The sequence below is a fragment of the Vespula vulgaris genome, chromosome 5 (assembly GCF_905475345.1).
Source record: "Vespula vulgaris chromosome 5, iyVesVulg1.1, whole genome shotgun sequence".
Lineage (NCBI taxonomy): Eukaryota > Metazoa > Arthropoda > Insecta > Hymenoptera > Vespidae > Vespula > Vespula vulgaris.
In genome coordinates, this window is record NC_066590.1 from 533,161 (window position 1) to 560,520 (window position 27,360).

The window sequence follows — 27,360 nt, forward strand, 5'->3', positions numbered from 1 at the left end:
GCAGACACGAACTGCAAAGTAGCAAGTCGTTTGTTTCGCGCAATGCTGCATTCGCAATGCATCGACCCAAATCCTTCGGTTCGATTTACAAATCCGGGAGCAGTCATTATCGAGCTTAAAAGAGCTCGTTCGCACGTTTATCGATCGCAATTCCTTCTCTACGCGGCGCTTCCGTTTTCATTCGCATCCCGAATCTCTTCTTGATATATTCTTTATAAACAGAATTAACCAAAATGAGAAACATCGCGAAATCGAGTGGTTAACCGAATTGAGAGAGACCGGTGGTACGCGTTAAAAGCGGTGTGCTTTTACGGTCAACAAATATTACATCCTCGTTACAATGAGGTAGTCAACGCTAAATAATGCATAAATTGCATTTGCATTCATTTCCTACGAATTTATAGATTGTATTTACGCAATCGAGTTTCGTAACGTCGATATGAAATTCACAGGATCGCACGAAATACCGAATTATAAGCGAGCTCGCTCGTTTGCTCTCTCTCTCTCTCTCTCTCGTTCCCCTAAATATATATATGTATACATATATAACACGAAACCGCGAATTTCGAGTTGTTCGAAAACTCTCTCCGCTTATTGGAGTAATTAATTTCACAGATATGAACAAAGAAAGGACCATAGCGAAATGCCGTGGCTAGAGCGCGTGGCGATCGCGCTATAATCTCGAGAGAGGTCGGTCGCTTTCGAAAGGGGGACGGAAATTATCTCGATGTCCTCGACGTCGAGAAAGAAACAGAAAATATCGGATATGGCGTGTAGCAACCTATGAAATTAGGATACTCGGTATTTATTTCTTTATTTCTTTCTCTTTCTCTATCTCTCTCTCTCTCTCTCTCTCCCTTCGTTTCTTTCATTCTTTCGCTTCTTCAAACTTTGAACGTTTCCGCCAAACTTCTGTTCTGCTCGGTCGATTCGTTTTTCGAAGAATGAAAGGGACAGGTTTCAATCCTCCGATGGAAACGGCTGCCATCGACTGGAATTGACTCGGTCGAGAGAGTCGAACGAGAAGCGAACGAGTAAGCGCGCACGTGCGTGCTTCGCCATCCTGCTACAGCATCCATCAGCAAAATCTACCAGAAGCTCTAGTCTCGCTGATCATTGCCGAATCGTTGCCGGATATAACGTCGCTACGCGTCACGAAAATCAAATTTCTCTTGTGCTCTTTCGCTCTCAAACTTTCATTTCCATTGATAGGATTTTTTTTTCTGTGGTGGGGGAAAAAAAAGGAAAAAGAAATAGAAAAGAAATAAAAGGAGGAAAAAAAGAAGGGACGCTCTCTTAATTTCGTCCGAACGAGCTCGGATTACTACTTTTTCGACTTTAAAGGAATTCGAAGTACGCGAACGGCAAATTCGATAAATCGAGAAACTATTCTGGTTGTTCGTCAAACTTCCTGCTTCCCTTCTTATCGCTTGACCGAACAAATTTTACGATTTCGAAAGGAACGCGAAGCGGGGCATCTTCGAGTAGAGATTAAGTTTACATTTTTAGCGTTTAGTTTCGAAGGAAAAGAAGAAGAGGAGGTCGAGGAGGAGAGGAGAGGAGACGGGAGGGATTTATCCAAGCGAAATCAGGACGAGAGGAGGAGAAGACGTTTCTCGCTCGAAGAATCATGGAACGTTCGGATTCGTTCGGACGAGTCCTGCCAGACAACCAACATAGTTCTCTCGTCTCGGGAAAAGGAATTCTTCCGAGGAAGAAGCTTCCTGTGCGCTTTCTCCGAAATAAAGGGTGTTTGGTCGAAACGTAAAAAAAAAAAGAAAAAGAAAAAGAAGAGAAAAAGAAAGTCGAGCCAGTTTATTTTCTTTATTTCTAAAAAGTCCCACGCTTTTCTCGTTTCTTTCGTTTCTACAAATATCAGCACCGTACTGACGTTGGTGTCCTTTATGCTTTTAGAGACGTCGCCTTGAGCCTCCATTATGCAAAAAGCGCGCTCTGGGAAGTAATGTCCTTGTATTCCATCGGAATAATTTCACCTTTCTCTCTCTCTCTCTCTCTCTCTTTCTTTCTCAACGCATCCACTACGGCAGGTTTGATTCAAACTTTGTTCGCACAATTTCGTTATTCTTCCAAGCGCGAAACGCAACCCCCGCAAGAGGGTACAATCAAAAGCACGACTCTCGATTCGTATTCGAGTACCGACGAGATAGCTTAAATACTCGACTTGAAATATTTATTTCTTTTATCTCTTTTTTATATTTCCATTTAACGTCAGAGGAGAGAGAGAAAGAGAGAGAGAGAGAGAGAGAGAGAGAGAGAGAGAGAGAGAGAGAGAGAGAGAGAGAGAGAGAAAAGGCGGCAATCAAAGACGAAACTTTCTCTTCGCGTCGTCGTCTTCCCTAAGAAACGAGAGTATCGGTGCTTCTACAGCGCGGTAACATTTTCACTGCCGCGACTACGATTAAAAGAGCATCATTGCCACGTGACGTGGAGAGACGAGTAACGGAGAATTCGTAGGAGGGAAGAAAGAAAGAAAGAGAAGGTAAAGAAGAAGAAAAGAAAAGATAGCGCAACGTCGAGGGAGTATCGATATCCATGTCATATCGTTTACGATCGCATCCAACGTGAGACCGAACGTCTCCATTCCAACGGCAAATATTTCACGTGCGCTCGGCCGAGCGGAATAGCAAGCGTGCGTTTACCTACCACGCGCGTTTACGATCGCCGCAAACTCGAGTTGTTCTTCGAGCGAAGTGGAAGGGAAAGAGGAGACAGATGCTTCTTTCTCCAGCTTCTGGCGACTATATAGAGTTTGCTCCTCGTTTACACGCCACGTGGATCGGCCACGTGAAAAGAGAAAGGCCAACGAGAGAAAAAGCTAAGCCCCTCTTTCTCTCCATCTTTCGTTCTCTCGCTTCGTTGCGCGTTTCGAAAGAGAATAGACAAAGATTCACCGCTGTCGGCTTTATGCAAAACATCATTTTATTTATTCTCTATCGCGAGGAATGTCTGTCTACCTACGTTACCCACGTTCCGCGTTTGCGAACGTCACGAGAACTCGTGCTAATTAATACGACTTCGTTTAATATCAACTCGGAGGAGTTAACGAATATTTGTACGACCTCGCGACACGTATCCGCGGTGTGCAGCACATGCCTACGCGAAGTAAGGAGGTACATGCCGTAAAGGAAGGTCGTCGATCGTAAACGCGCTAGAAGTATAAATTTCTCCGCTATCCGACCTTGAGCAAGGCCAGCCACGAGGCAAGGTGGAAAATCATGCCGTGGTTAGAACATTGTAACGCCGAGCGTGACTCGCTCTCTGGAATATTGTGAAAGGCGTTGTTGCGTTGTGTGTTACGAAGTCTTACGATAATATACATATATCGTATATGTACACATATTTATATAGTACGTACACGAAGGTATACGCCAAGACGCAACGGAAGGGATAGTCGGTAATTAGTTTGATATTTAAAGGATAAACGAACGATCTTCTTCGCGCGTTAAACCTCGCTGCAATATATCGAGAGAGGGAAACGAAAAAGAAATAAAAGATGAGAAAAGAAAGGAAAAGAAAAGAAACGAAAGGAGAAAGAAAAGCAGAGTGAGGATACTCGAGACTACGCAACGCTCGCTACTATCGCACGTACGTGCCCTCCAAGAAGACACCGAGAAAGTACTCGTGCCCTTTTCTTCTTCTTATTTCTCCAGAAAATTTCTCCTTATCCGCAAACGTCATTTCCCGTGGCGTACTTTGTAAGGTAGCAGCAGACGTTCTCTCCTATTTCGCACGAATCGTCCCTTCCAGACTTCATTCGACGAAACCTCTACCTCTACCCCCTTAGGAACGGAACAAAGTCGACGAGAATGAAAGAGCGAGAGCGAGAGCGAGAGCGAGAGCGAGAACGAGATCGAGAGAGGGAGAGAGAAAATAGCCCTTGGAGCATCGTCGAGAAATTGAATGCATTTCGTAGGAGAAGCTGCACGAGAATAACGAGGAATTGTAACACTCTCTCCTTAGCGCGGAGCTACGTTTCGTCGTCTTTGAAGAGAGATAAAGGGATCGAGAGAGAGAGAGAAAGGTAGAGAAGCCATTTCTTTTCTCCCCCCCCCCCCCCTCTCTCTTTTCTAGGCGGACACGAAACACCGATAACCCGTTTCTCGCATTAATCAGAACTATTTTCTTTTTTCCTTTCGTATAATTTCTCGAATTAACGACGTCGAGAATGAAGAAGAAGCGACGCAAGATGCGCTAATGAGATCGTGATAAATTCAACGCGTACCATTAGACGATGGTGGTACCTAGCGGTCGTTTACACTCCGGGCACACGTCACAATTAGAGCCATAAACGCACCGCGCGTACGCGCCATTACAAATTTTCCCAGGACGGATTTACTGCGACAGAAATATCCGTTGAAGGTACATGCAAGAGATCCAACGGGAACGCGATATCGCGAATATTACCACCGCTAATACCCATTAGCAGGATGCAAACGTAAAATTACGCTCTCTGGTTAGAACGATGGATATCAACCTAGCCATCTACCTATCTACCTGCTACATACCGTGATTTCTACGGTAGTACGGTAGTACGGCTGGTAGGGCTCGCCCCGTTCGAAAGGTTTCGTCGAATAAATTTCGATATATCGCGAATGAGGTACACCTACGCGTTAGCGCGTTCCACACATCGATGGATTTCGACCGCAACGAGCGATAACGCGATGAACGAGATAATCGTTGGTCATTCTGAGGTTATTCGTGTAATGCCGTAAAACGCATAACCGATAGAAATATGGAACGTACGGTTACCCACTCGACCGAACCGTATTGTCGCTCCGTAATAAACTCCTTTCCCCTTCGTTCGTGACGTCTTCTTCTACTTCTTCTACTTTCGCGATTCTAATAGTTTTCTATCGACGAAAGGAACGACGCTCGACCGATCGTCAAAACCTTTCGTGAGATAAACTTTGAGATACGAGTCGTTAAGCTCGATGCTGTCGCGAGCGGAAACTTTGCTAATGAGAACGATAGAAGGGAGAGGAAGAGAGAGAGAGACAGAGAGACAGAGACAAAGAGAGAGAGAACGCGGCGCGTCGCGCAGCTCTGCACTTCCGCTCCACGAAGCGAGTCGACCAAATCGTTGCGTTGCACCGACTGCGGAATAGGTGCGGTCGAACGCAAGGTAAACGGCCTGCTACGCTTTTAGCGTAACGTGCAACGATCTCTCTCTCTCTCTCTCTCTCTCTCTCTCTCTCTGTCTCTTTCCCTGCTACTGTCGAGTAGTACTACGCAAAGATCTTGCTACGCTATATCTTTCAGAATTTTTAATTCGACTCTCTCGAGACGATGAACTCCATCGATCGTTATATCTCGAGTCGACACCTTCTTGTAAACTGGCCTGCGCGATTCCCAAGGTCACAAACTTTCAACGATCACGGTCAGTGAAAGGACGACGAGTGAATCGGGTCCGTTTGCGAGCGAACGCTTTTTCAAGGAAAAAAAGAGAGAGGCAGAGAAGGAGAGAGTTAGTCGAATAATCGATGAATTCTTCTGGTGGAGCGCCCGAGGGAAGAGAGAAGATCGATAATGGAAGCTACCAGCGAGCGCTCGCTTAAATTAACCATGTCTCCCTCTTTCCTTCCACGGGAAAATTAAAAAGAGAGAGAGAGAGAGAGATGTTTTATCGCTGGCAGTACATCGTCGACAACATAAAAGTTAAATCCTCGCCCTGTTCCCCACGAGAATTCGCGCATCTTCTTAGTTCGACGAAAAAGTAATGTTTGAGGTATTTCGACGAATTAATTTAACATCGAACATCGAAGATTAGGAATGCGTCTCGTGCCGAGGAAAGTTTCGATAAAGAGATACGCGCGTCTCTACTTCTCTCTCTCTCTCTCTCTGTCTGTGTGTTCGCAGGAGAAAGCGGTAAAGTGGGTATCGCGAAGGTGCAACGTACCGTTCAGTCTGCCAGAAATCGCATCGAGGGAAGCCGCGAATAGAACGAGGAATAGGATAAAATGCGTCCCTTTCTTCGTCATGACGGAGGAACTTTTTCTTCCTTCTCGCCTCGCAAAGACTCTTCTTTCTTCTTCCGATCCTCTTTTGATCCTCCTCCTCCTCCTCTTCCTCCTCTTCCTCCTCCTCCTTCGCACGCACACGCACACTCTAAGTACACCCAAAAGCGAAGTTACGCATCGGGACACTCTCCGCTTTGATACAAATTATTCGTAACGGTCGAACGCACGAGATCTCGAAACGCGATCTAGATAGATAGATAGATAGATAGATAGATAGAGGAGAATGGGAGCACGTCAGACAGAGATAGATAGATAGATAGATAGATAGATAGAGAAAGAGAGAGAGAGACCGCGTCCGAGTAAATACGTATGCACACGTACTTATGTAGAGAACACGGAGAGAGAGAGGGGTTCAGTCACGATTTCAAAGGAAAACGAGAGTTACTCTGCGACTTACGACGCACGAACTATACTCGAGAGGCGTGTAACGCCGAATGAGAGGAGATATCTCTCGACTCGTAGAGTTTACTTCGCCAAGTTTGCTCTCTCTCTCTCTCTCTCTCTCTCTCTCTCTCTCTCTCTCTCTCTCTCTCTACTTTATGCAAACGCGAACCAAGATGCTTTTACAGTCTTGAAGTTTTCGTACGACGGCCTACGTTCCGCGTAAGGATATTTGACGAATATAGCAAGCACGGTTAATTTGTTTTTCAAAGCAACGAGACTCGATTTGTATGAAATGTTAGAAAGTCGAGTATGGTCGGCTTACAAGCACGATTATATTTCGATAGAATCGCGTTGTCACGGCTGAAAATGCAGTCCCGTGAGTGAAAGTTCTAGCAAAGTCGTCGCGTTATGACCGTTCGAACGTAACGATAATTCGAACGACGCTCGAGGAACTTTGGAAGGACCTTTTTAAGCTTGCCTTCGACCTTGCGGAAACCTTCGACGAATGCGGAGATACTGGCGCGTTGCCTTCGTGCTCGGAGTACGAAGGAGTCCAAGAGTTTCTTTCTTTTTTTGGCTACTTGGATATAATCTCGATTCGTGTGTGCGTGCGTCAAAGAGACAGAGAGAGAGAGAGAGAGAGAGAGAGAGAGAGAGAGTGAGAAAGAGGGTAGGTAGAGAGAAAGGGAGAAAGAGTATTGGCCTGTAACCGGCTCCGAGCACGATCAACCTTCTAAGGCAAACAACGACGAAGAACTGAGCGGCCACAAGCTCCGACGTTGGCTTTTCAATCGGGATTCTACACCGGCCGACCTTCACCGGCTTCTGCAGCTTCTTACTCCCTCGATGGGACGCGAATTACGTGAAACGTCCTACATACGTCCTACATACTATTTACGTAGATACTTTCACGCGTCTATACCGCTTGTATCGCGGAAGGAAACTATCTCGTCGTGGATCCTTTAGCTTATATTTATGTTTACGATTTGTTATAACGTAACGCGTATAACGCGTAACGTATTGCGCGACATATGAAAGATTCAATGATACGTATCGATATTCGAAAACGATGTTCCTAGTCCGACCGTAAGATCTTAACATGTGTCTTTCCGAAGAAAGCTTTACGAATTAATACGAAAATGAGAAATACGATAACAGACACGTCGATCGACGGATAATCGAGAGATTCCGAAGAATCGACGAGAAGGTGTCTATAGCCTTAACGAGCTTAGGAAGAGACGGTTTGAAATATTTCGCGACGTCTATCTCCTCGCGAGCGCGTACCTCTTTTCCTTTCCTTCGACGTGATATTAAGTCTCTGAAGTTTATTAGCGACGACAAGGACGACGTTTCTCCGACGTCCCATAAATATCCCATGTCTGTCAACGTAACGCAATTATTTGCTTAACGTCGCAACCGCTCTATTTATCCAAGAATATCGGTAGCTTCTACGAGGACAACGATAATGACGAAGACGGAAGAAGAAAACGAGGCGGATGTTATCCGATCCGATAAAACGACGAAAGGAGACAGCCGGGAATTTTAAAACGTCACGCGTCCCTCCCAACCACCCCGTCGATACGAACGCGAACGCGCGAATTTTAAAAGCACCATTTACGTTCGATCTCGCGAGTATGCCCTATTAACGGGCTACATGGAATTTGCTTCAACGGACGATGACTGTCGTGAAAAGTAAATCTCGTCTCGCGCTGCTACGAAGACGAAAATGAAAATGAGAGAAATGCAGCGTATACGCGATGGCACGGCGAATGTCGCAATAACCGGTGTATATTACGACGATTTCAAAGAGTAAAAAAAAAACGAAAGGAAGAGAAGAAGAAAAGGAGAGAGAAAAAAATAAGAGCGAGCCAGTCGTTCCGATGTATTCGGCATACTTTCACTCGTTAAATATCACGAGAATCGAGCGAAATGAACAACGCGAAGAGGGAACACGTTTTGCTCGTATTCGCCCCGATGCATACGCTCGAGACACGAGCGTTGATCCTTCCGTAACGTTGCTCGCTCGAATTTTATGTAAAAGACGAGAAACGTGGAAACGTGCTCGTAACAAGGAAATTATGTCTCGTGGCAACGGTAAACGAAACAAGTCCTAATTGCGTTCGAATTCGAAACCACCGTTCTACCACCGTTCCACCGCCGTTTTACCACCATTCTAGTCGCACGACGAACGTGTTCGATATAAATTTATTCATGAGCGGGCTACAAGACCAACCGAATACCATCGAACGCTAGAGAGATTTGTCCGCGACGTGCAAAGAAAATTATTTAATGCTCTCTACGACCGGGATACTCTCTCTCTCTCTCCCCCTGTTTCGCGAGAGAGAGAGAGAGAGAGAGAGAGAGAGAGAGAGAGAGAGAGAGGGAGAGGGAGAGAGAGAAAACTAAACATCGCCGATACAACATTCATGAAAAGTCGTAGGATATAGGAAACGGCCAACAAGGGGTACACACCTAGCGAATTATTCATGAGATGAGATTTGTACCGAGATTACTCGGCGCCTCTATCCGTGTGACGCACCGTAATTGAACCCTCCATAGACGCGTGTATATATGTGCCGCGTCGATCGAAATAGAGAGATTCTACCAAAGAATATGGGACGTATCACTGGACAGAGAGAGAGAGAGAGAGAGAGAGAGAGAGAGAGAGAGAGAGAGAGACGAAAATCGAATTACTCGACTATACTCGAATCAGAAAAAAATGATTCCATCGTACGCGACACGCACGTTGAAAATTTTTATCAACGGCGCTATCAATTTTCGAAGCTTTATCGTCTAGCCATTAGCTAGTGTCTAACGGCGGACGACTGATCGAACGGAGGAGAGAGCAAAAGGAAGAAAGAAAACGTCGTCGTTAATTACGGTCCCATAGGTCCCGAACGACGTTAGTAGTATCGACGCTTATATCCTTCTAATACGTCCGAAAGAACTTTTGAAGAAGTCGTTAAAAGTTAGGGAAAAAAAGTATGGCTCCGGCATTTAACGATCTTAGCAACGGCTACCGAACGCGAGAGAACATTGACCACCACACGGACGCGCGGAGTCAGTGGTATAACCCGGTATTACCAGCCGATTGATCGCTACGAGCGAGAGCTCGCGTCGTTCGCATAGAATGGAATAGCCTGCAGGATTCTTTCGCAACGTGTTTTGCCAAGTGAACGCACCGCGAAGGAATGTAGGCCTCGGTCAGAACTATCAGGATAGGGGGACACGGTGACCTCAAATTCGCCGACCATTAGCCAGTCGTCTGGACGGTCTGGAAAAAGAACGAATCTCTCTACTTTTTTTTTTCTTTTTTTTTCTTTTTTTTCTTTTTCTTTCTCTTCGAACTAAAATAGGATGTTTTGCAATTTCGTTACATCTCCGAAAATGGATAAAACCCAGTGGTTTTTTCAAGTGCGAAGAGCTAAAGTAAGCGGGCGCGAGCTGGCACGAGCGTCACGTGCATAAGCATGCGCGCGAGGAACGTCGCGAGAGAGTCGGGAGGAACGCTTGAAAATGAAAGTCGAGATTCCACGGAGGGATCTTTCGCAATCGGCCGCTCCGCTTGCTTAGAAAGGCATTGGCGGAGGCCCCTTTAAGTGGACAAACGTCTCACTTCGATGAAAAATCAACGCGACTGCGACCGAAAAACTCGTTTCGTTTCTTTCCGAGGACAAAGACGAGAACGAGGTGAGTATCGTCTCGAATTTTTTTTTTGTTTTTTTTTTTTCAATCTCCGGTGTATCTTCGACTTTCGAAAGTATCTCTGCTCTACCAATTTCGTTCGTACTTTCGAGTTTACGCTAGCGCGAAAGCGTTCCACTAGGAAATATTGATTTTCGATTTAACAACGAACGAATACGGTAAAAAGAAAGTTCGGTCCTCGTTAACGACGACGCTCCAAAAATTCGACTATCGTTGTCTCGTGATGACAGCTAATTAGCAAATTCGTCGACGCTTGTTTCCCTTTACCTCGTGGATACCCGCGAATAACCCGAACGAGTCGACGAACGATGCCTCCGAGAGATCGTTCGTTTCTTCGATTGCTACAAAAAAACTCTGGTTCGTCGACCTTTCGAATCGAGAAACGACTTGGATAGATCGGAATTTTTCGAAAAAGAAACGACGCAAGAGTCGAGAGTCGTTATCAGGCACGATGTTTTATCGAACGAACGTTCCACTCTCGTCCGTTCCATTTATTTTTATAGAGACGCATCGCTAAATGAATCCGAATATTTATCGCTGCGAGAATCTTCTCTGAAATTTATTCCTCCCGATATACCCACAATAACGCTCCCGCAACGAACACAACTAAGCAGTAATAAACTATTTAGCAAAGGTACGCGCGATACCTACCCAAGAGAGAGAGAGAGAGAGAGGAAAAGAGTAGTCCAGAGGACTTCGCACGCACACACGTTACGCACGATCCAGCGGAACCACTTTCTCCGAGTTCGAGCAACCGTCCTTGGCAAACTAAACTGGATTCGTTTTAGCTCACATTTCTCCGGATTTATCCTTCCCGATTGGAAATCGTGAGTATTTACGTTTAAGATGCACGGTCATGGTTTTTACGTCGACTCGATCCGACCACTTTCCTTTTTTCACAATTTCGACTTTGACCCAAAGCATCGACAAAAAGTTTATTCACGAAGACGTAAAAATAGAAAACACGAATAAATTTTATCCTTTATAACGAACTTCTCGCTGACGAGGAATCTCGAAGAATCGCTCGTATAAATTTTACGTTGGTAATCGTACGTTATAGAGAAGTATACGCGAGCATTAAATACGATAAATATTAAACGCGTGGCGCTGTCTACGTAAAAGATTTTACAAGATTTTTTCTCTCGTTAAATGTCAAACGAACGATGAATTCTATCAAACGACACTCATCGATGACATTAAATTTAAATGACGAGTTTCATTTTCATCGGTGGATGAGAAGATATTAAAAAAAAGAAAAAGAAAAAAAAAGAAAATGAAAGAAAAAGAAATGAGGAAGAAAGTCTGCCGTCGAACTAATTTACGTTACACCCTTTTACCTTTAACTTCAAAATCGACACAAATTACAGAAATAGAAGCGCGCCGCGAGTAATTTACGTCTACTTCAAGTACGGCACCGTTGAAAGATCGACTTTGACGATGCGCATCGATTTTTAAGCAAGATAGACGAGACCCCTTTTTATCGTAGAAAAGGCGATGCAAATACACGTGTATGCTCCTATAATACGTATACGTATACCAAGGACGTTGCTACTTCTACTAAGAAGTACGATAAGAACGAAAAGGTACTTTTACGGATGAAAGATAAAATTTCGTTCAACGATTAGGACGATTAGGACTATATTAGGACTATATCGCGAACATGCTACATAGCATACATATGTACGTTTAATCGCCATACACGGAATAGCATAACCATTAATTATTTCCACGAGGTACTCGAGCGTTCGTAAGATGGGAGAGAAACTGAGAGAGACCGAAAGAGAGAGAGACAGAGAGGGAGAGAAAGGATGCTCGAATAGGGCTTCTGACAAGGACACACGATAGGTAGCACGAAGAGACGAACACGTTAATGCTTTGCAGGGTCTCTTCGCATATGCATCCAACACCATTACCATCAGTACCATCTCGGGAACAACATCCGTGGTTGCATATCCAGAGCTTCAGGATTATCAAGTGGGAGCTAGCAAGAGCAAGAGGCCTTCCTTCTATCGTCGGCACCGATGCTTTCGCCAAACGCCATGTAGGACGTTTGTGAATTATGCCATCGTGCTGAAACGCGTAAGTACACACACACACACATCGACAGGAATGTCCTCCTTGAAGACACATTCACAATCTCGGTCATAGTTCGTGCAAGAAGGGTGATTATGCTCAGCGACACTGAACCTCTCTCTCTCTCTCTCTCTTTTCTCGATCTTCCTCATCCTCCTCCTTCTTCTCCTCCTGCTGCTCTATTGGAACCTTCGCCAAAGTTCCGCTTAAAACTTTAAGCCACCGGTACTCTTCGTCTTATTTATACGAACCGTACATATCGAGGCCGCACTTGCGACTGCCTCCTTCAACTATGCCTCCTCCTCCTCTTCTCTCTCTCTCTCTCTCTCTCTCTCTCTTTGTCTACCTTTCTCTCTCTCTCTCTCTCACCCTCTCCTCTTCATCTCTCTCAGTCTCATTCTCCCGCTTTTGCAAGTTGTCAAGACAAACAGAAGTTTGGAAACTCTCGAGTTGAAAGTCGCTGTTTGTCGGGTAAAATTACTCACGTTGTACTCGAACCCGTACCCGTTGGGTTTGGGTATCGCGGAACGTTTACCAAATTAAACTTGATTTAAACATTTACTCGGGACACGCTCCTGTCAAACTTTCTCATAAACTGTATCCACCGAGTTATAATTGAAACACGTGTGCTCGGAAAGGTACGTCGGGAAAAAAACCGACCGAACAAAGAAGAAACCTCCTACGTCGCAATTTTTTTTTTTTTTATTTTTTTTACATTTACCTAGGTCTTTTGTATTTAGAGGAAAGAGAATATCGAAAACGTTGCAAGGGACTCCTCTTCTCGAGCAAGTCTATCTCGTTTAGAATTTAAACTCGATACTCTCTTCTCCCCCCTCCTCTCTCTCTCTCTCTCTCTCTCTTTCTACCTTCTATACTCTTTTTCTACGTTTATTGCTCGCCTCGCCCACTTTCTCAGCTTGCTTTTCTTCTCCCCTATCGCTTGGAGCGCCCTGAGCGCGTGCAAATACCCAAGAGTGTTTGTCAATTTCTGATCTAGAGGCACGTGAGATCGTCAAACAGAGAACGCTAGATAAAAAGAGAGCGAGGAAGGATATTGCAAACGGATTCGTAGGAGTTTGGTGAAACTCTTTTTTTTTCGCTCCCATAAAAATACAATACTTTGTACGATAGTACGAAAAAAGTCGACGTTACGCGATCGGCGAAGAAAAGAAAAGAAAAGAAAAGAAAAGAAAAGAATGGAAAGAGGAATATCGCTGATAAATTTGTCGATCGTCCATGTCCAAGCGAGAGATACAAACACGCGGTAGTATTTGAATAAAGAAAATGCTCGAAGAAAGAGGAAGGAATGGAATAAAAGGATCGGACGTATGGCAATGCCGTCGTGATTCGGATGTTCCACGTCACGCTACTGTTTGATTGGATTGGTCGGCCGATTGCATATCGAATAGCCGTCCGATATCAAAGCCCCTTGTACTCGATTAAATCCTTGACAGCTTTCGTCCGCATAACGAATTCGGAGAGTCGATCGAGGGTACTCGTATAATAATCAAAAATATCGAAGATCAAAAGACGTCAACCAACGAACGACGAAAGTCCTCCTCCCCGCGCATTGCCTCGAATAAACTCGCCGATTCGTCGACGATCGTGGCGCGATGGCTAAAACTTTTCTTCTTTTTTCCAATTCATCGATATGCCGTCGATATTTTATGAAACTATCTATCGATCGGTCGTTTCTACAAAATCAAAACAAATACCTATCGTTTGGAAAGGCCCTTTGTCTCTGTCTCGTCGAGGCACATTTTTAGTGCGATCTATAACGCTAGAAAATAAACTCGCGAACGGTGATACTTTCAACGGGAAGTATCGCCGGACTGCTTTCGCTCACAGATATACATGGACGCACGCGGACACGCTCTGTCCGCATATTTTACGTATTACGTTACAGCAAACTCACGTCGTGCGTATCCGTTGCACGTAGAATATACATCGTACCTAAACGTACGCGTATCGTTTACGTACGTTCATAGTTTCAGCAAGTCGATCCGGTAAACGCGCGTCTCCGGCGTGCTCGTTTAAAACGTTCGCAACGACGCTGCTGACAGAAGCGAACGCGCGACGGAAATAGGACATCGGCGAACGCGGGATTTTCCTAGATACCTAGGTCTGATGTAACAGAAAATGGAACGGGTGCCTTCGATTTATTAAAATATCTAATCAAAACCTTCCTACGCCGTTAAAGAAATAATAGGGAGTTAGTTTCGACAGGTCTGGGATACGTTGATTTTTCGAGGAAAAAAATGAGAGAGAGAGAGAGAGAGAGGAAGAAGAGACGGATTGCGCAGCATTTGCCACAGATCGATAAACCACCGATTCGAACGAGAGAACGTGTGTTACTCGATGATAAAAGCAGACGACAACCACGATCTCTCGCACAGGACGATATCCCGCAGAGTCGGCAGCGAATAGAAGAGATCAACAACGAAATTACTGTCCTTTGCTTTCGCTAGTATACTTCGTTAAAAGGAATATGTACTACGCGTGGACGCTTTTCCCGTAAGCCGAATGGACCGAAACGATTTTTCTTCGAGGAAATGGATTCGCACAAAGGGAAAAGAGAAAAGAGAATGATATTGTCGGAGGGAACAACGAGAATGGACACGTACGTCGCTCAGACGTGTACCGCGCTCTTTCTCTATCTTTTTCAAAGAGAGCGATACACGTTCGGGAAGGAGATTTAGAGCGTAGAAAATCGACGCCGCGTCTCGCTTCTCTTCGACTCGTCTTACGAATTCGAAGTCGAAAGTCAAGCGCGAGACGACGACGTCGACGTTGACGTCTATGTTGTGTTGTTGTTGTTGTTGTTGTTGTTGCCACTGCTACTGCATAGCCTCGTTATCGCGTTACCGAGACTCCTACGGGCTATCTATCAGCCTAGTTTCATCCAATTCCCCTTCTTTTTTCCTTGTCGCGACGACGGAAAACGAGAAAAAAGAGAGAGGAAAAAGTACCATGTTCTTCGAGACAGAGTAAACTAATAATACTGCTACTCCTACGAGAGAGAGAAATGGTTGGATCGACTCGGACAGAAGAAGAAGAAAAAGAAGATGAAGAAGACGAAGGATTTACCAGCAAGAAGATCGATTCTAGTCCTGCTCCTATCGCTGTCCTCGAACCCTTGAAGATCGTCCACGTAATCATCCTCGTAGTCCTCTCTGTGCTTCCTATTATCCTTGTAGTTAGAAGAAGGATGAGAGTTGCGAGTTAAGCCGCCGCTGTTCGTCGTCGAGCCTTTCTGCGCGGCCTGACGGACTTTCGCCTGATGACGAGAGTTGAAGAGGACAGCCGGCGGCGGCAGCGTCGAGAGTTGAGTACCTTGGAGACGTTTCTGCAGATATCTGGCCAGGAGGGCTTGAACCGCGTCGTTCTCGGCCGTGCCTGGAAGACAGAAAGAGAGACGTCCTCGTCATCGTCCGAATTCATTACTTTTCTATTTTTTTTTTTTTTCATTTTGTTTGCCTTTATTTCGGTTTGTTTTGTTTCGCTCAGCTTTGTTTTGCCTCGCTTTGCCTTGTCTTCTTTGCATTGCATTGCTCTGCTCTACTTCGTGTTTCTCCTTTTATCCTTCTTCTCTCTCTCTCTCTCTCTTTCCATTTCACGTATCTTTTTTTCTCTCTTCTCCTTTTCTTTCTGTCTTCGTTCACTATCTCTCCTTTTATCTTTTTATCTCCTTTCTCTTTGATTTTACTTATCTTTCTGCGCTTCGTCGATCATCCTCGATCGTCTACGAACTACCGAGAGGAGTCGGTCCTTCTTCCTGCCTTCCGTCCTTTTTTTTTCTTTTTCTCTCTCTTACACACACACACACACACACACACGCGCGCGCGCGCACAGTTCCACGAGGACGACGAAACAATGGAGAGGATTGATACGGTGCGTCCGATACTTTCTTTTTGTCTGTCTCTCTATCTCTATCTCTCTCTCTCTCCTTCGAAAGAAGAGTATGCGGAAGGTCAAAGAAAATACTCGAGAGAAAGAGAAGGAATTTTCTATGGAAAAAGATGGAATGCGTACGAAGGAGGAAACTGCGTGAATTCCGAAAAGATCGTGAAAAGAAATTCGTAGATATGCAAGTTATGCGATAGCATATTGAAAATAAAATATTTCAGGAGAGAAAAGAGAAGAAAAGAGAAGAGGATTTTTCGAGTGACATCGGACGAATCCAATGCGATTTACGAGGCACGGGAGTGAAAGCTCGTCAAAGGTCAAGTTTAATAGAAGATCCTTGACGGCACTCCAATTTCGATTGCATTAGACGTGAAACCGTTAGAGCAAAACGTCGACGGGCGTTCGAGTCCTCCCGAGCATCTCACTCTCGATCGAGAGGACATGTTCTAACGCATTGTCTGAATAAATAAACAAAGGAAAGTGAAGCGGATCAATGTGTTTCTCTCCTCTCTATCTCTGTCTCTCTCTCTCTTCTCGTCACCGAACAAAATTTGGTTTTGTTTCGTTCCCCTCGAATCACTGCGAAAGATAAAACGTAACTACTCTTCTACCCTATCTCTCTCCGCTATTATTATTCTGATTTATTTGTTTAAAAAACAGTAAAAAAGGGACGAAAAAAAAACAAGAAAAAACAAAAAGAGCCAGGAGGCGTACGCAGTCGAGGTGAATTTATGAATACTGGTAATAAAAAGAGAGGAAAAGTAAAAAAAAATATAGCGGAAACTCGCCCCGGGCGGTGTACGCGCGTTTAAAAATTACCCTGAGCTTTTGTATTTTCATTGACTCTTGCTCAATAGTGATATAACTTTTGGTCGGATGAGTCGATTTGAATAAACATTGATTAAATTGAAAATAAAATTTGATCTGCGTTACACGCTGTGCCTCCACCGGTCTCTCTCTCTCTCTCTCTCTCTCTCTCTCTCTCTCTATCTATCTATCTTTCCTTTTCTCGATATACCATCGAAGACGAATATCGTCGCTATAATGGCACGCGACGCGTGGAATCGAGAAAGAATAATAAATTCGTCGAAGGGATAACGAGTACTCGTCGTTTATCCTCTCCTTTGATTTTTTCCTGTCGATTTAAGGCTCGATCGATATACTCGTAGGTCGAGATTTTACGCGAAAAGTATGATCCGGTGACGGTACGTAGATATACATATATCGCATAAATAACAGAGAAACTTTATTTGAACAGGCTCACTCTCGCAACAAGCACTTGACCCGCGCGCGCACCGAGAGCGAAGCAATAAATATGACGCGACGGTAGCGTACCGAAAAATTGAACAAAAGCGGATGATGTATTTTCTAGTCGGGTTTCGTTCGAAACGCTCCTCTTAATCAGGCAAAAAGCGTGGAGAAACGCGTTACGCTCAGCGTGACTTAATCAACTATTGAAAACTGTAGAGATAAATAAATAAGTTGTAGCAAACAGCGAGCGATGTATGCGTGTACACGTACGTACGTAACGACGAACGCGTACGACGAAAGTAAAAAACATCGAGAGAAAGAGAGAGAGAGAGAGAGAGAGAGAAAAGAAAGAAAAAAGAAATAAACACGAGAGGATCGCATCCTCCTTGACGTTTGGTTAACCTGAAAAGGAAAAAAAAGAAAAAGAAGCGGAGAAGAAAAAAAGATAGGGAAAAAAATCTTTGCGAAGTTGGAAAAATTGATAAAAAAAAATTATCGGTATCATGAGCGAAGATATTTCGAGTTGGCTCGAAGCGACGGAGCTAAAAATTTCTTTATTATGTCGTTGACGGTATCTTTCTTAGCTTTTGATCTATCGATCCCGATACTGATCCACGGCCTTTTTACGTTGATTTTCCTACGACGACTTATCTTCGATATATTCGGCAAGCTCCTAGCACCTTTGCTCCATCCAAATCCTTATGTACGATTCGACGAGTACTCTTGGAAAGAAAGGGGAAGATTTCAAAGGAATTCGAATCAACGAGAAAGGATCATGGGATCGAAGTGTCCTCGAAAATGCAAGTACGTCGAACGATCGACCATATTTCCGATATCGCAGAGGATTTCGATCGAGAGTTCCAGGTCGGACGACTATGTCGATCGGACGCCTCGATAGAGTACCGTTTAGGAGATTAAATATCGCTCGACTTAACGAACGCGAAAAAGTGATTGGTTTTGATCACGAAGCGACTTTATCTAAACCGTCAAAACTACTCGTTAGGAGCGTTTCTCGAAGCGTTCCCGTTTTCTCGGAAAGGCGGACGATCGGAAATGATTAGGCGTACCTCGTTGCTTCCGCTTTTCAGACCAGAAGACAACGAGAACAACGAGGCCGAGGCCGATCCGGAAAAACGGGAAGTTGTGCAAAGGAATTCGACGGAGAGCGCGAGCGTGCAGGCGAAGATGAGTTTGGATCTGATAGTCGAGCAATTGAAGCGCGAAATATCCTTGAAGGACATAGAAGACGAGGAGCAAAGCGTTTCAGCGACGGAGGGAGCAGCGGAACCGAAGGATCTCTTCGAGAGCGCTTTCGAAGAAGGTCCGAAGGTCGTTGAGCACGAGGACGAGGACGAGGGCGAGGACGAAGAAACGACCGATGCAGCCGACGTAAACGCCGTTTCGATGAATTTAGAAAAATTCGAGACGGAAGAGAGGGAGACGATTGATCGGCAAGAAGAAGAAGAAGAAACGATTTCGCCGAGGGAACCGTAAGTCCGCAGGAAATAAGCGACCGCAGGAAGTAAGAATAAATTGTTTAGGGCAGACGAAACGTACGAAAGGAAAGAAGAGAATTTGTACGGGCTTATTCGATCGATGATAGCGGCGGAAGTGAAGAGATACGAAGAGAGAGAACGGCAGCTCCTGAGGAAAGTTCGTTCGGACACGACCGACGTCGGTGGAAGGTGGACGAACAAACGGACGTTTTTCCTGTCGAATAAGTATACCTATGATCTACGATAGAAAGACTTTCGAACGATCGACGAAAAAAAAGATCTGACGAATCGAAACGATTGCAGCGAAGACGCGTCGGGAGAGACGGAAAAGGAGGACGAAGACGAGACGAGAGAGATCTCGAAGCGTCTCAGCGTCGAGAACGATATGGTTACGGAGAATCGACTCGAAAGGGACAACGACGACGTTGGCTTTGCTTCGATGTTCGTTATCGGGCCTAAAAAGTCCTCCGACAGTTCCGAGGAAAGAAAAATTAACGAAGGGGGAAAGTAAGTGAACGAGGGGCGAGAGTTAACGACGCCGACGACGACGACTAGAGACGCTTTATTACTTTACTTTTCTTTTCTTTTTCCTTTCATCCCTCTTCTCTAATCTCGCGAGGTCGTTGTCGTACCGTAGCACGTCGACGAAAGACGACGATAAGGACGAAGAGGAAGAGGAAGAGGAAGAAGGAGGATTCAAAGATCGGGAGACTCAAACCGAACGAGTACACACCATACACGCGGCGAGAAGTTGTCCACTGCGAAAGAGATGCATCTATCGGTTCTTCTTCGCCGACCCTCGTAACAGGGCCGAACTATTTGGATGGATCCATCGAAAAGCCTCCGATAATCTCATCTACGAGAAGGGCAAAGCTAGCGGGAGTCCCAGTTACGTGCCGCTTACCGAGAGGTTTCGATGGAGATACGTCGAACCGAGGAAAGCTCGTTAAAAGTGCCGCGCGAGTTCTCTCGGATCTTGTTGAAAAATTCATTCTATCTCTCGCCGGTTTGTTTTCCGACGCTTTCGCTTCTCGAGTGGCAAAGGAGGGAGAAGGAAAAGTCGAGAGAGTAAGCCCGTCATCCTCGATCGTTCTTTCTCTTCTCTTCTCGTCGAGCGGAAAAAATAAAAAAAAAGAAGCTTCCTCGTCTAAACAGGCTCCTCTTGCTTATCTTACCGCTCTCTCTCTCTCTCTCTCTCTCTCTCTCTCTCTTTCTATACGCTTCATCCCCGAGAGTTTCGTCGAGACCGCACTCGCAAAAAACACAGACTTAGCAATTTCGGCCCAGCCAGCTCTCTCCCAGAGTTTCCAAGAATTAGACCGATCGGAGAAAAGTACCCGACTTTGAGAATATCTAATTCGACGACGCGACGGACGATGCCTTCGGGCTTAGCGGAGAAGGAGGGGAACCGGCGGACGGATGATACTTGATATAAATGAAAGTATATCAATATTTACGGTTGCTTGCCTACTTTCCAAGATTCTTCCTCGGTGGTGTACGCGCGCGATTGTTTGATGTTTGTCGAGTGTAAATTGCAGAGAATCCTAAGTAAACGTTCACGGGTTCGCGCAGGCGCGATACGATGTCCGAAGGAAAAGTGCCTTAAGTAATGGTAAACATAGAGAGGAAAGAGAGGGCAGGGGGAGGGGGATATAAGAAAGGAAAAAAAAAGGAAAGGAAAGGTGGTGCCTTAGGCACGTTTCGCTCGTTGCCACTGAAATTTAACGGAGATGGTTTATTTTGGGTACCCTTTACCTCCACGATCGAACGTTTGAACGAACGCGGATAGGTATAATAAAGATGTACCGAAAGTATCCTAGACGAAGATTCCAAAGGAAAAGGGAGAAAAGGTATCATAGGTCTCACGATCGGAGATAAAAAGAGAAACTCGCGGACGTCGGGATGGTCCGTCGGTGGAACGGTAGAAAATTAAGCGTCGCTGTCTCGTTCAACTTTTTCTCTCGTGGAATTCTTTTCCCGTTCGCCGTTCGGGAGGGAAAGAAAACGGCGAGTGGACGCCTCGAACAAATTATCTTCGGTCGCAGTGGACTTCCGCTGGGACTTTTCTTGTCTCCGACCTAACCGAACGAAGAGAGAAAGAACAGTAGCTTTTAGATAAATTCAGCAGCTATCGAAGAAAAGCTTTTTTATCGGAGTCGGAGAGAGTCGAAGGTTGGTCCGTTGGTCCGTTCGTACGATTGGAAGAAGGAGCACGTGTAAAATCGCGAAGGTTGCTATTAAAGAGAGGACGGAGAAAGACGAACGAGCGCGTCCTCCTTTTCAAACTATTACGACACGTCATCGTCCTCTAAGCAACTTTTCCTTTCGCGTTCAACGTAAGCTTCGTTAAATGGAAGTTACGGGGCTGCTTCACCGATTTGGCATCGAATGCCTAACGCGAAGTGACAGTCCCATTAATGCTTTCGCCTGCGGCGGACGTACGAATTAGCCGCGCGAGGAAGAGACGAGAGAACGGGGGAGAGAGGGGTCGAAGGGGGGAGAAGCTGACTGACCGACATTCGGATTTAATTAGCGCGCAATTTCTATCGCGACGGAAGTTTTAACGTTGTCCTCTCCTCCTCCTCCTCCTCCTCCACTCCCCCCTCCCCGTTTACTCGCCCTTCGATCTTCTGCCTTTCGCCAAACGATTTAACGAGCCGCCGCCCGGAATATTGCCGGTCGATCGATCTTCGACGAGACGCTCGAATTTGGCCACCGAATTATTTCACAATTTTTATCGGACATGCTCGTTACTAAAAAAGATAAAAATAGAAAGGGAATAAAAGCGGATCATGCGATATCGAGCGTTAATAATAGCGAGCAGTAGGCAATTGCAATGCAATGACTGATACGTTAATGGAAGCTTTAAATATTAAAATATCGATGTTACGTGTTCGACCGAACGTCCCTCGAGCGGAGAGCATTGATACGCTCGAAATTTGTAACGCCTTTCTACAATAATAATAATGATGATGATGATGATGATGATGACGATGATGACGATGATGACGATAAATGTTAATAGCTGATAGCCAAGGGTGCTGTTCGGCGAGATAACCATCCTCTAACCGAAGGAGTTTCGGATATCGCGAGATCGTTTGCCAACTCTCCGATTTTCTCCCTCGATCTCTATTTCCTTTTATAAAGAGATAAGAAACACACGTTCTTACTTCGTCTCCTGTCAGCAAAGACGGAGGACACGCGTCTTACTCCCCTTGTCGTTCCTAATAAAATTGCTCTCCCTTTCAAACTTTCCGGTCCTCGTCCTCGTCCTCGTCCTCGTCCTCGTCCTCTTCTCGAGCGTATAGCAAGAGACTCGTAGACGAGGAAAATGGAAAAAAGAAAGAAAAAGGAAAAAGAAAGAGAAAAAGAGACGGAGACGGAGAAGCGATAAAGCTGCCTCGCAATATTTTCCAGTCTCGCGCACGGCTCGCATCTCGCGCAGGCTTTCCTCAGGAATGTCCGATCGAATAAAAAGAGAAAGCTTGTCGGAAGCATGTGTACTATCTTACGAATGAATTTTATCCTAGTACCAGGGAATAAAAAAGGAACGAGAGAGAAAGAGAGAGAGAGAGAGAGAGAGAAAAAGTCCGATCGGAAATTTAACGTTGTACTCGCGGATGGGATTTTCGAGTTATTTTAAAAACGAATCGATGTATGGTTCTATGAAAAATTTATCAATAACGAAAGAAAAGAAAAATATCTGGAATTTTCTCATACCACTTTTTAACGATACGATCTACGATACTTCGAGGTACACGTTGATTCGTTCTAATGTACATATACGACGCGCATAGGTTTTCAACCGTTCCGTCCTTTTTTCCAACCGCAGCTCGATGTTGGGATTGTTTCTCTTTCCAAAGTCTCGCATTCCAGCGAGACTCGTAGATTTTACGGAAACGTTGAAAATTCATCGTGAAAAATAGATTTCAACGATCACTATTTCGACGAAAAATAGATTTCAACGTCGCACGAGGTTACAACGTCGAACGGTAAGCATCGATTCGAATGTCGAACGACGTTCGAAGCGAAACAAAATTGTCTTTTTTCTCTTCCCTTTTTTTTCTTTTTATCCTTCTCTTTTCCCTTTTTCCTTTTTTTTTTATTAATCCGCAGGGTACGATAGCGAACAGTAGAAAATCTCGGATCTGGGTTATCGAAGTACGCCAAACTTTGAATCTCCATCGTGTCCCGCGAAAGATACTTTTGACCCTTTTCTCTTTTTTTCTATTCGTTTACCTCGTTGGATTAGTTTGATCTTTTCGTCGATATTATTAACGCTTTGCACGCATCGGTTACGATCTCTCCGTTAAACTATTAATCCTACTATTAATAAACTGGATTTATATGCGCCAAACGTTTGATCGAATTTACGAGCAAAGCTGCGGTCTAAAAGTGGGTTTTCGTTCTTTCTAACCGGTTATACGACGTCTCCTATAAACGAGAAAAGCACGCTGGTTTTCAAAAGGTCAAAACAAATGCCTTCGACTCCGAACCTCCTCCAAAGCGTATCGATCAAATATTACGTTGTATTATCCCTCTTGAAACGATAAGCAATCGTGGAAGAAAATGAGCGAAACTTTTTCATCGTTCAACGAACGTAAAAAGAAGATGATGAAAAAGAAGAAGAAGAAGAAGAAGAGAAAACGAAGACTGCAAAATAAAAAGGCTCGGACGAAGTCGTGCATATCTTTGCGTTCGAGAGCATACGGGAGATCTCTAGAACGGTGTGGTGAACAAATTCCGTCTCGTAATTGGCGGCTTTTTCCGCGGTAATTGGAAGCGACCGCGCGGCCTCTATCCGTAGATATCGAAATGTCGAGGAAAACGGAAACTGGGAGAGGAAGAAAAAAAGAATTAAAGGAGGAAGGGAAGAGAGCGTTAAATGAGAGAAAAAAAAAGCAATGCTTCGAGAGTGCTCCTCCAACCGTGAGGGGTGGAAAAATGAAGAACGTAAAAAAGAAGACGAAGAATAAATAAACGAAGAAAAAAGAAACGGATGAAATTTATTATTGTAGAATCGGCAAGAGATCGAATTAAAAAAGGAGAGGAAGAGAAGAGAAGAGAAGAGAAGAGAGGAGAGGAGAGGAGAAGAGGAAGGACAGGAAAAAGATGAAGAAAAAACAAAGCAAGAGCAAAGAAGAACATTTTTCTGGGCACGCGCGAGTTCGCGAGAAGATAAAGAAATCGAGTCTAAATCGTTTTATAGGAGAGAAAGACTCGAGAGCTTTCCGCTTTAACTGCAATTATCCTAACTTCCGAGGATCGTTCGACCCTTTGACCCGACCTTTTACCCAACCCTTCGCCCCACCACGTGCCTCCGCCATCGCACGTTTCTCTCTTTCTCATTCGAAGAAAATTTCTGGCATGAAACTTTTCCCAAAGTGAGTCAGAAAGAAGCGTTTTCCCGGTTGTTCCGCTTCCCTTCCTCATCGAGAGAGACTAAGGTCCGTCTATCTCTCTCAAAGGGACACTGCACGACATGCGAGACAGATTCAAACGTAAAGAGGCATATACTTAATGCATAAGACGAGACGACAAACTTCATTGTAATTTCCCTGCAGAACAAACTTCAATCCAGTTTTCCAGGGAGAAAGATTTTTCTATCGACGTAGACACGAGTTTCGAACGTTTCATCGAACTTTAACACGCATTATTCTACGAGCGTTAGCAGACAACGAATGATAAAATAAATATTTGTTCGAAAAAAAAGAGAGAAAGAGAGAGAGAGAGAGAAAAGGGCATTTCGAAGTTTCATATAGCGCGCGTACGTATAAAGTTTTCGCCGTTTTAAATCAAATAGAATTTGAATACATACTGCATTATGCGCACACAAACAAGCTCGTACAATATTTATGGAAATCGAAATGTTAAATTCGAATTTATCCAGTCTCCGGAAATAGATTAATTAATACGCTTGCTTAATTTTGGTTTTGCTTCTAAACGAAGCTCGAATTTATCTTGTTTTCCACGGAAGTGCGTACATATATTTGAACTTTTCCGAAACACGTCCGTATAATAGTCTTCGGTTTACTTCAACGTAGACAGGTATAAACAAAAACAATACCGCCTAGTTTTTTCAACTACATTTTACACTCGAGCCCTGCCTCAATGTACTACGCTAACGAAGAGGAGGGATGCGAAAGGGCGAGTACGTACGTGAAGAATGGAGAAAAAGTTGGTAAATAAGAAGGAATGAGAAGAGAGAGAAAAAACGGAAAGGAAACATAAAAAAAGAGAAAAGGAAAAACGGAACGAGAGAAAGAAAGACAGGAGCTAATGATAAACAAAAAAGAAAGAAAGAAAGAAAACGAAATGAGTAATGATTCGTAAGTTGCGCATAATGTTAATTATACAAATGGTAGAAGCGTGATACCGGAGGGAGGGAAACTGTCGGGAAAACAACACGGCAACGATATCGTCCAGCCCATTTCAGGGAAAAATCGAGATACCGTGGCGCGCAACGTACGATATTTGCATACAATGCAGCGATCGCGAGAGCTAGGAAGCGTGCGCGTGCGCGCCCGCGCCAACACACTCGATGCACAAACAATAGTGCGCTCGTTCTTTTTTTCCTTTCTTTTTTCCGTTGATACTGCCGTGCAGTAGGAAGAGAGAAAGAGAGAGAGAAAGAGCACACGTGTCCGTACCGCCGTAACGTAAATCATACCACGAATAAATCGAAATCTCTCGTCGTGGATCGCGCTGTTCCTGGCGTTTGTAAGCGACAAAATGGATCTATCTATCTTTCTCTCTCTCTCTCTCCGTTTCTCTCGCTATCATACTTCACAGCGATACCCTTTGCTCCCTTTCCATCCCCTTTCGTTTCATCCGTCTTATTGTAATTCCCTTTAACGCGTGCCGAGAGATCGTCCTGCATTTTTTCTCCCCTCCCGACGATACTAACTTACGCGTTTAATCGAAATCGTAAAGCGCTTTTTCTATTCGTTCCACCATTCAAAGTATTAATTCGAGGATATATTTTCTTTTTTTTTTTTTCTTCTCTCGATAGATACGCATAATCCGACGTAGCAGCAAGCTCGTAATAAAAAAGTGTTACGAATTTTTTCAATTCTCGACGTTTCATCGATCAACGTTCCGTTTTATTCCTCGCATCCGCTAATGAATATGTTAATTAGTAACGCGCCAACGTTTCTAAATCCCTTTTTCGAATGAGACGATAAGAGGTAATCCTTCGTATCTCGTTCTCTCTCTCTCTCTTTTTTCCTATAGCTCGATGAATAACTTCAAAGAGTCCGACTCTGGATATTTTCCATGGCCCATTAACGTTTGAAAGAATCAATGTGACGACGTAGTAGGAAACGTTGCAATTGTCACGAGCTGTGTAATATGACGCTGCATTACGTTCGCGCCAAGAAGAAAGGAAAAAAGTATGAATCTCTCTCTTTCTCTCTGTGTGTGCGCGTGGATGCGTATAAAAAGAGGGGAAGAAAATATGAAAGTACGCATAGATGTTGGTGCAGTCGCGATATTACACGGTAAACGTAATACGACATGGCGTTACAGACTCGAGCTCGGAAAAAGTAAATTAGCATAGAGCTAGAGATAGCTACAAAAAGGATGAAAAGGAAACAAAAAAAAAAAAGAAATATAAATAAATAAAGAAAGAAAAGAAAACGAGAGAAAAAGAGAGAGAGATGCGAAACGAGACGAAAGTGATTCACGAAATATGTATGTCTCTTTCTTTTTCACCGTCCTTTCCACCGTCATACTTCTTTCTGTAGTTTTCAAAAGGAGAGCATGAAAAAAGGGAGCGGTCGATCGAGAGCAAAGGACGAAATAAAATAATGGACGCCTCGGTTACTAGCTGCGAGGGAAACGAGTAGAATGAGGGTGCTGGCGATAAAATTACAATCAGGGTGCGGCTCTAGCGATGCTCTGGTAATGATCGCGATGCGTTTGTCGAACGAATTTGTAAAGAGGACAGACAGAGAGAAAGAGAGAGAGACAAAGAGACAGACAGACAGACAGAGAGAGAGAGAAAGAGACACAGGGGATGATCGGGCGATTGTTCACCGGCATTCGCGTTAAATATGCGGGATAATTAGCAATTAAAACGCTGTAGGCAGAACTCGCATGACGAACGACAGATGCTACCCTTCCCTATCGATACGTTTACCGCTGCGTGCTCACAAAACTATCCCTTTTTATTACTCCTAATTGCAAGGATTCGTTAACACGTTCATTATCTCAACATCGAAGTAATCGTCGAGCTATAGCCGCATCCTTAATCAAGTAATTACATATATTGGCAAATGTTACGACACAGGTAATTACGAGGAAAATAGGAAAATTTCCAATTACTTTTGATTCCACTTTAATTGTCTTTGGGGGCCCCATCGAATTCCGAGCTAATTTCGTGCAAACTCATCCAATTTAGGCGAGAGTACGGGGGGAATGAGATCGTTTATGACGAGAGAGGCCGAGGAGGGAAAATGCAACTCCTTTATGGGAGTTGGCTCGCACGGGAGATGACAGCTACGTGA

At 44.4% G+C, this 27,360-nt stretch overlaps 1 protein-coding gene and 1 long non-coding RNA gene across 9 annotated transcripts in view; one reads left to right on the forward strand and one right to left on the reverse strand.

Annotated features, from left to right (window-relative positions):
* Window positions 1-27,360, reverse strand: part of LOC127063894 (C-type lectin 37Db-like) — a 70,540-nt gene that overhangs the window by 8,871 nt on the left and 34,309 nt on the right. For 7 of the 8 annotated variants that reach the window (XM_050994185.1, XM_050994187.1, XM_050994188.1 and 4 more), the window contains one exon: window positions 15,288-15,596. In XM_050994185.1, the coding sequence (XP_050850142.1) occupies window positions 15,288-15,596 (309 nt within the window). Of the gene's footprint in view, window positions 1-5,917; window positions 6,127-15,287; window positions 15,597-27,360 lie in introns of all 8 variants that reach the window. The other variant, XM_050994190.1, reaches the window with a different exon arrangement.
* On the forward strand, window positions 9,933-12,411 carry LOC127063902 (uncharacterized). Its single transcript, XR_007781509.1, has 3 exons — window positions 9,933-10,112; window positions 10,757-10,954; window positions 12,009-12,411. It is a non-coding gene; the product is annotated as an uncharacterized LOC127063902 (long non-coding RNA).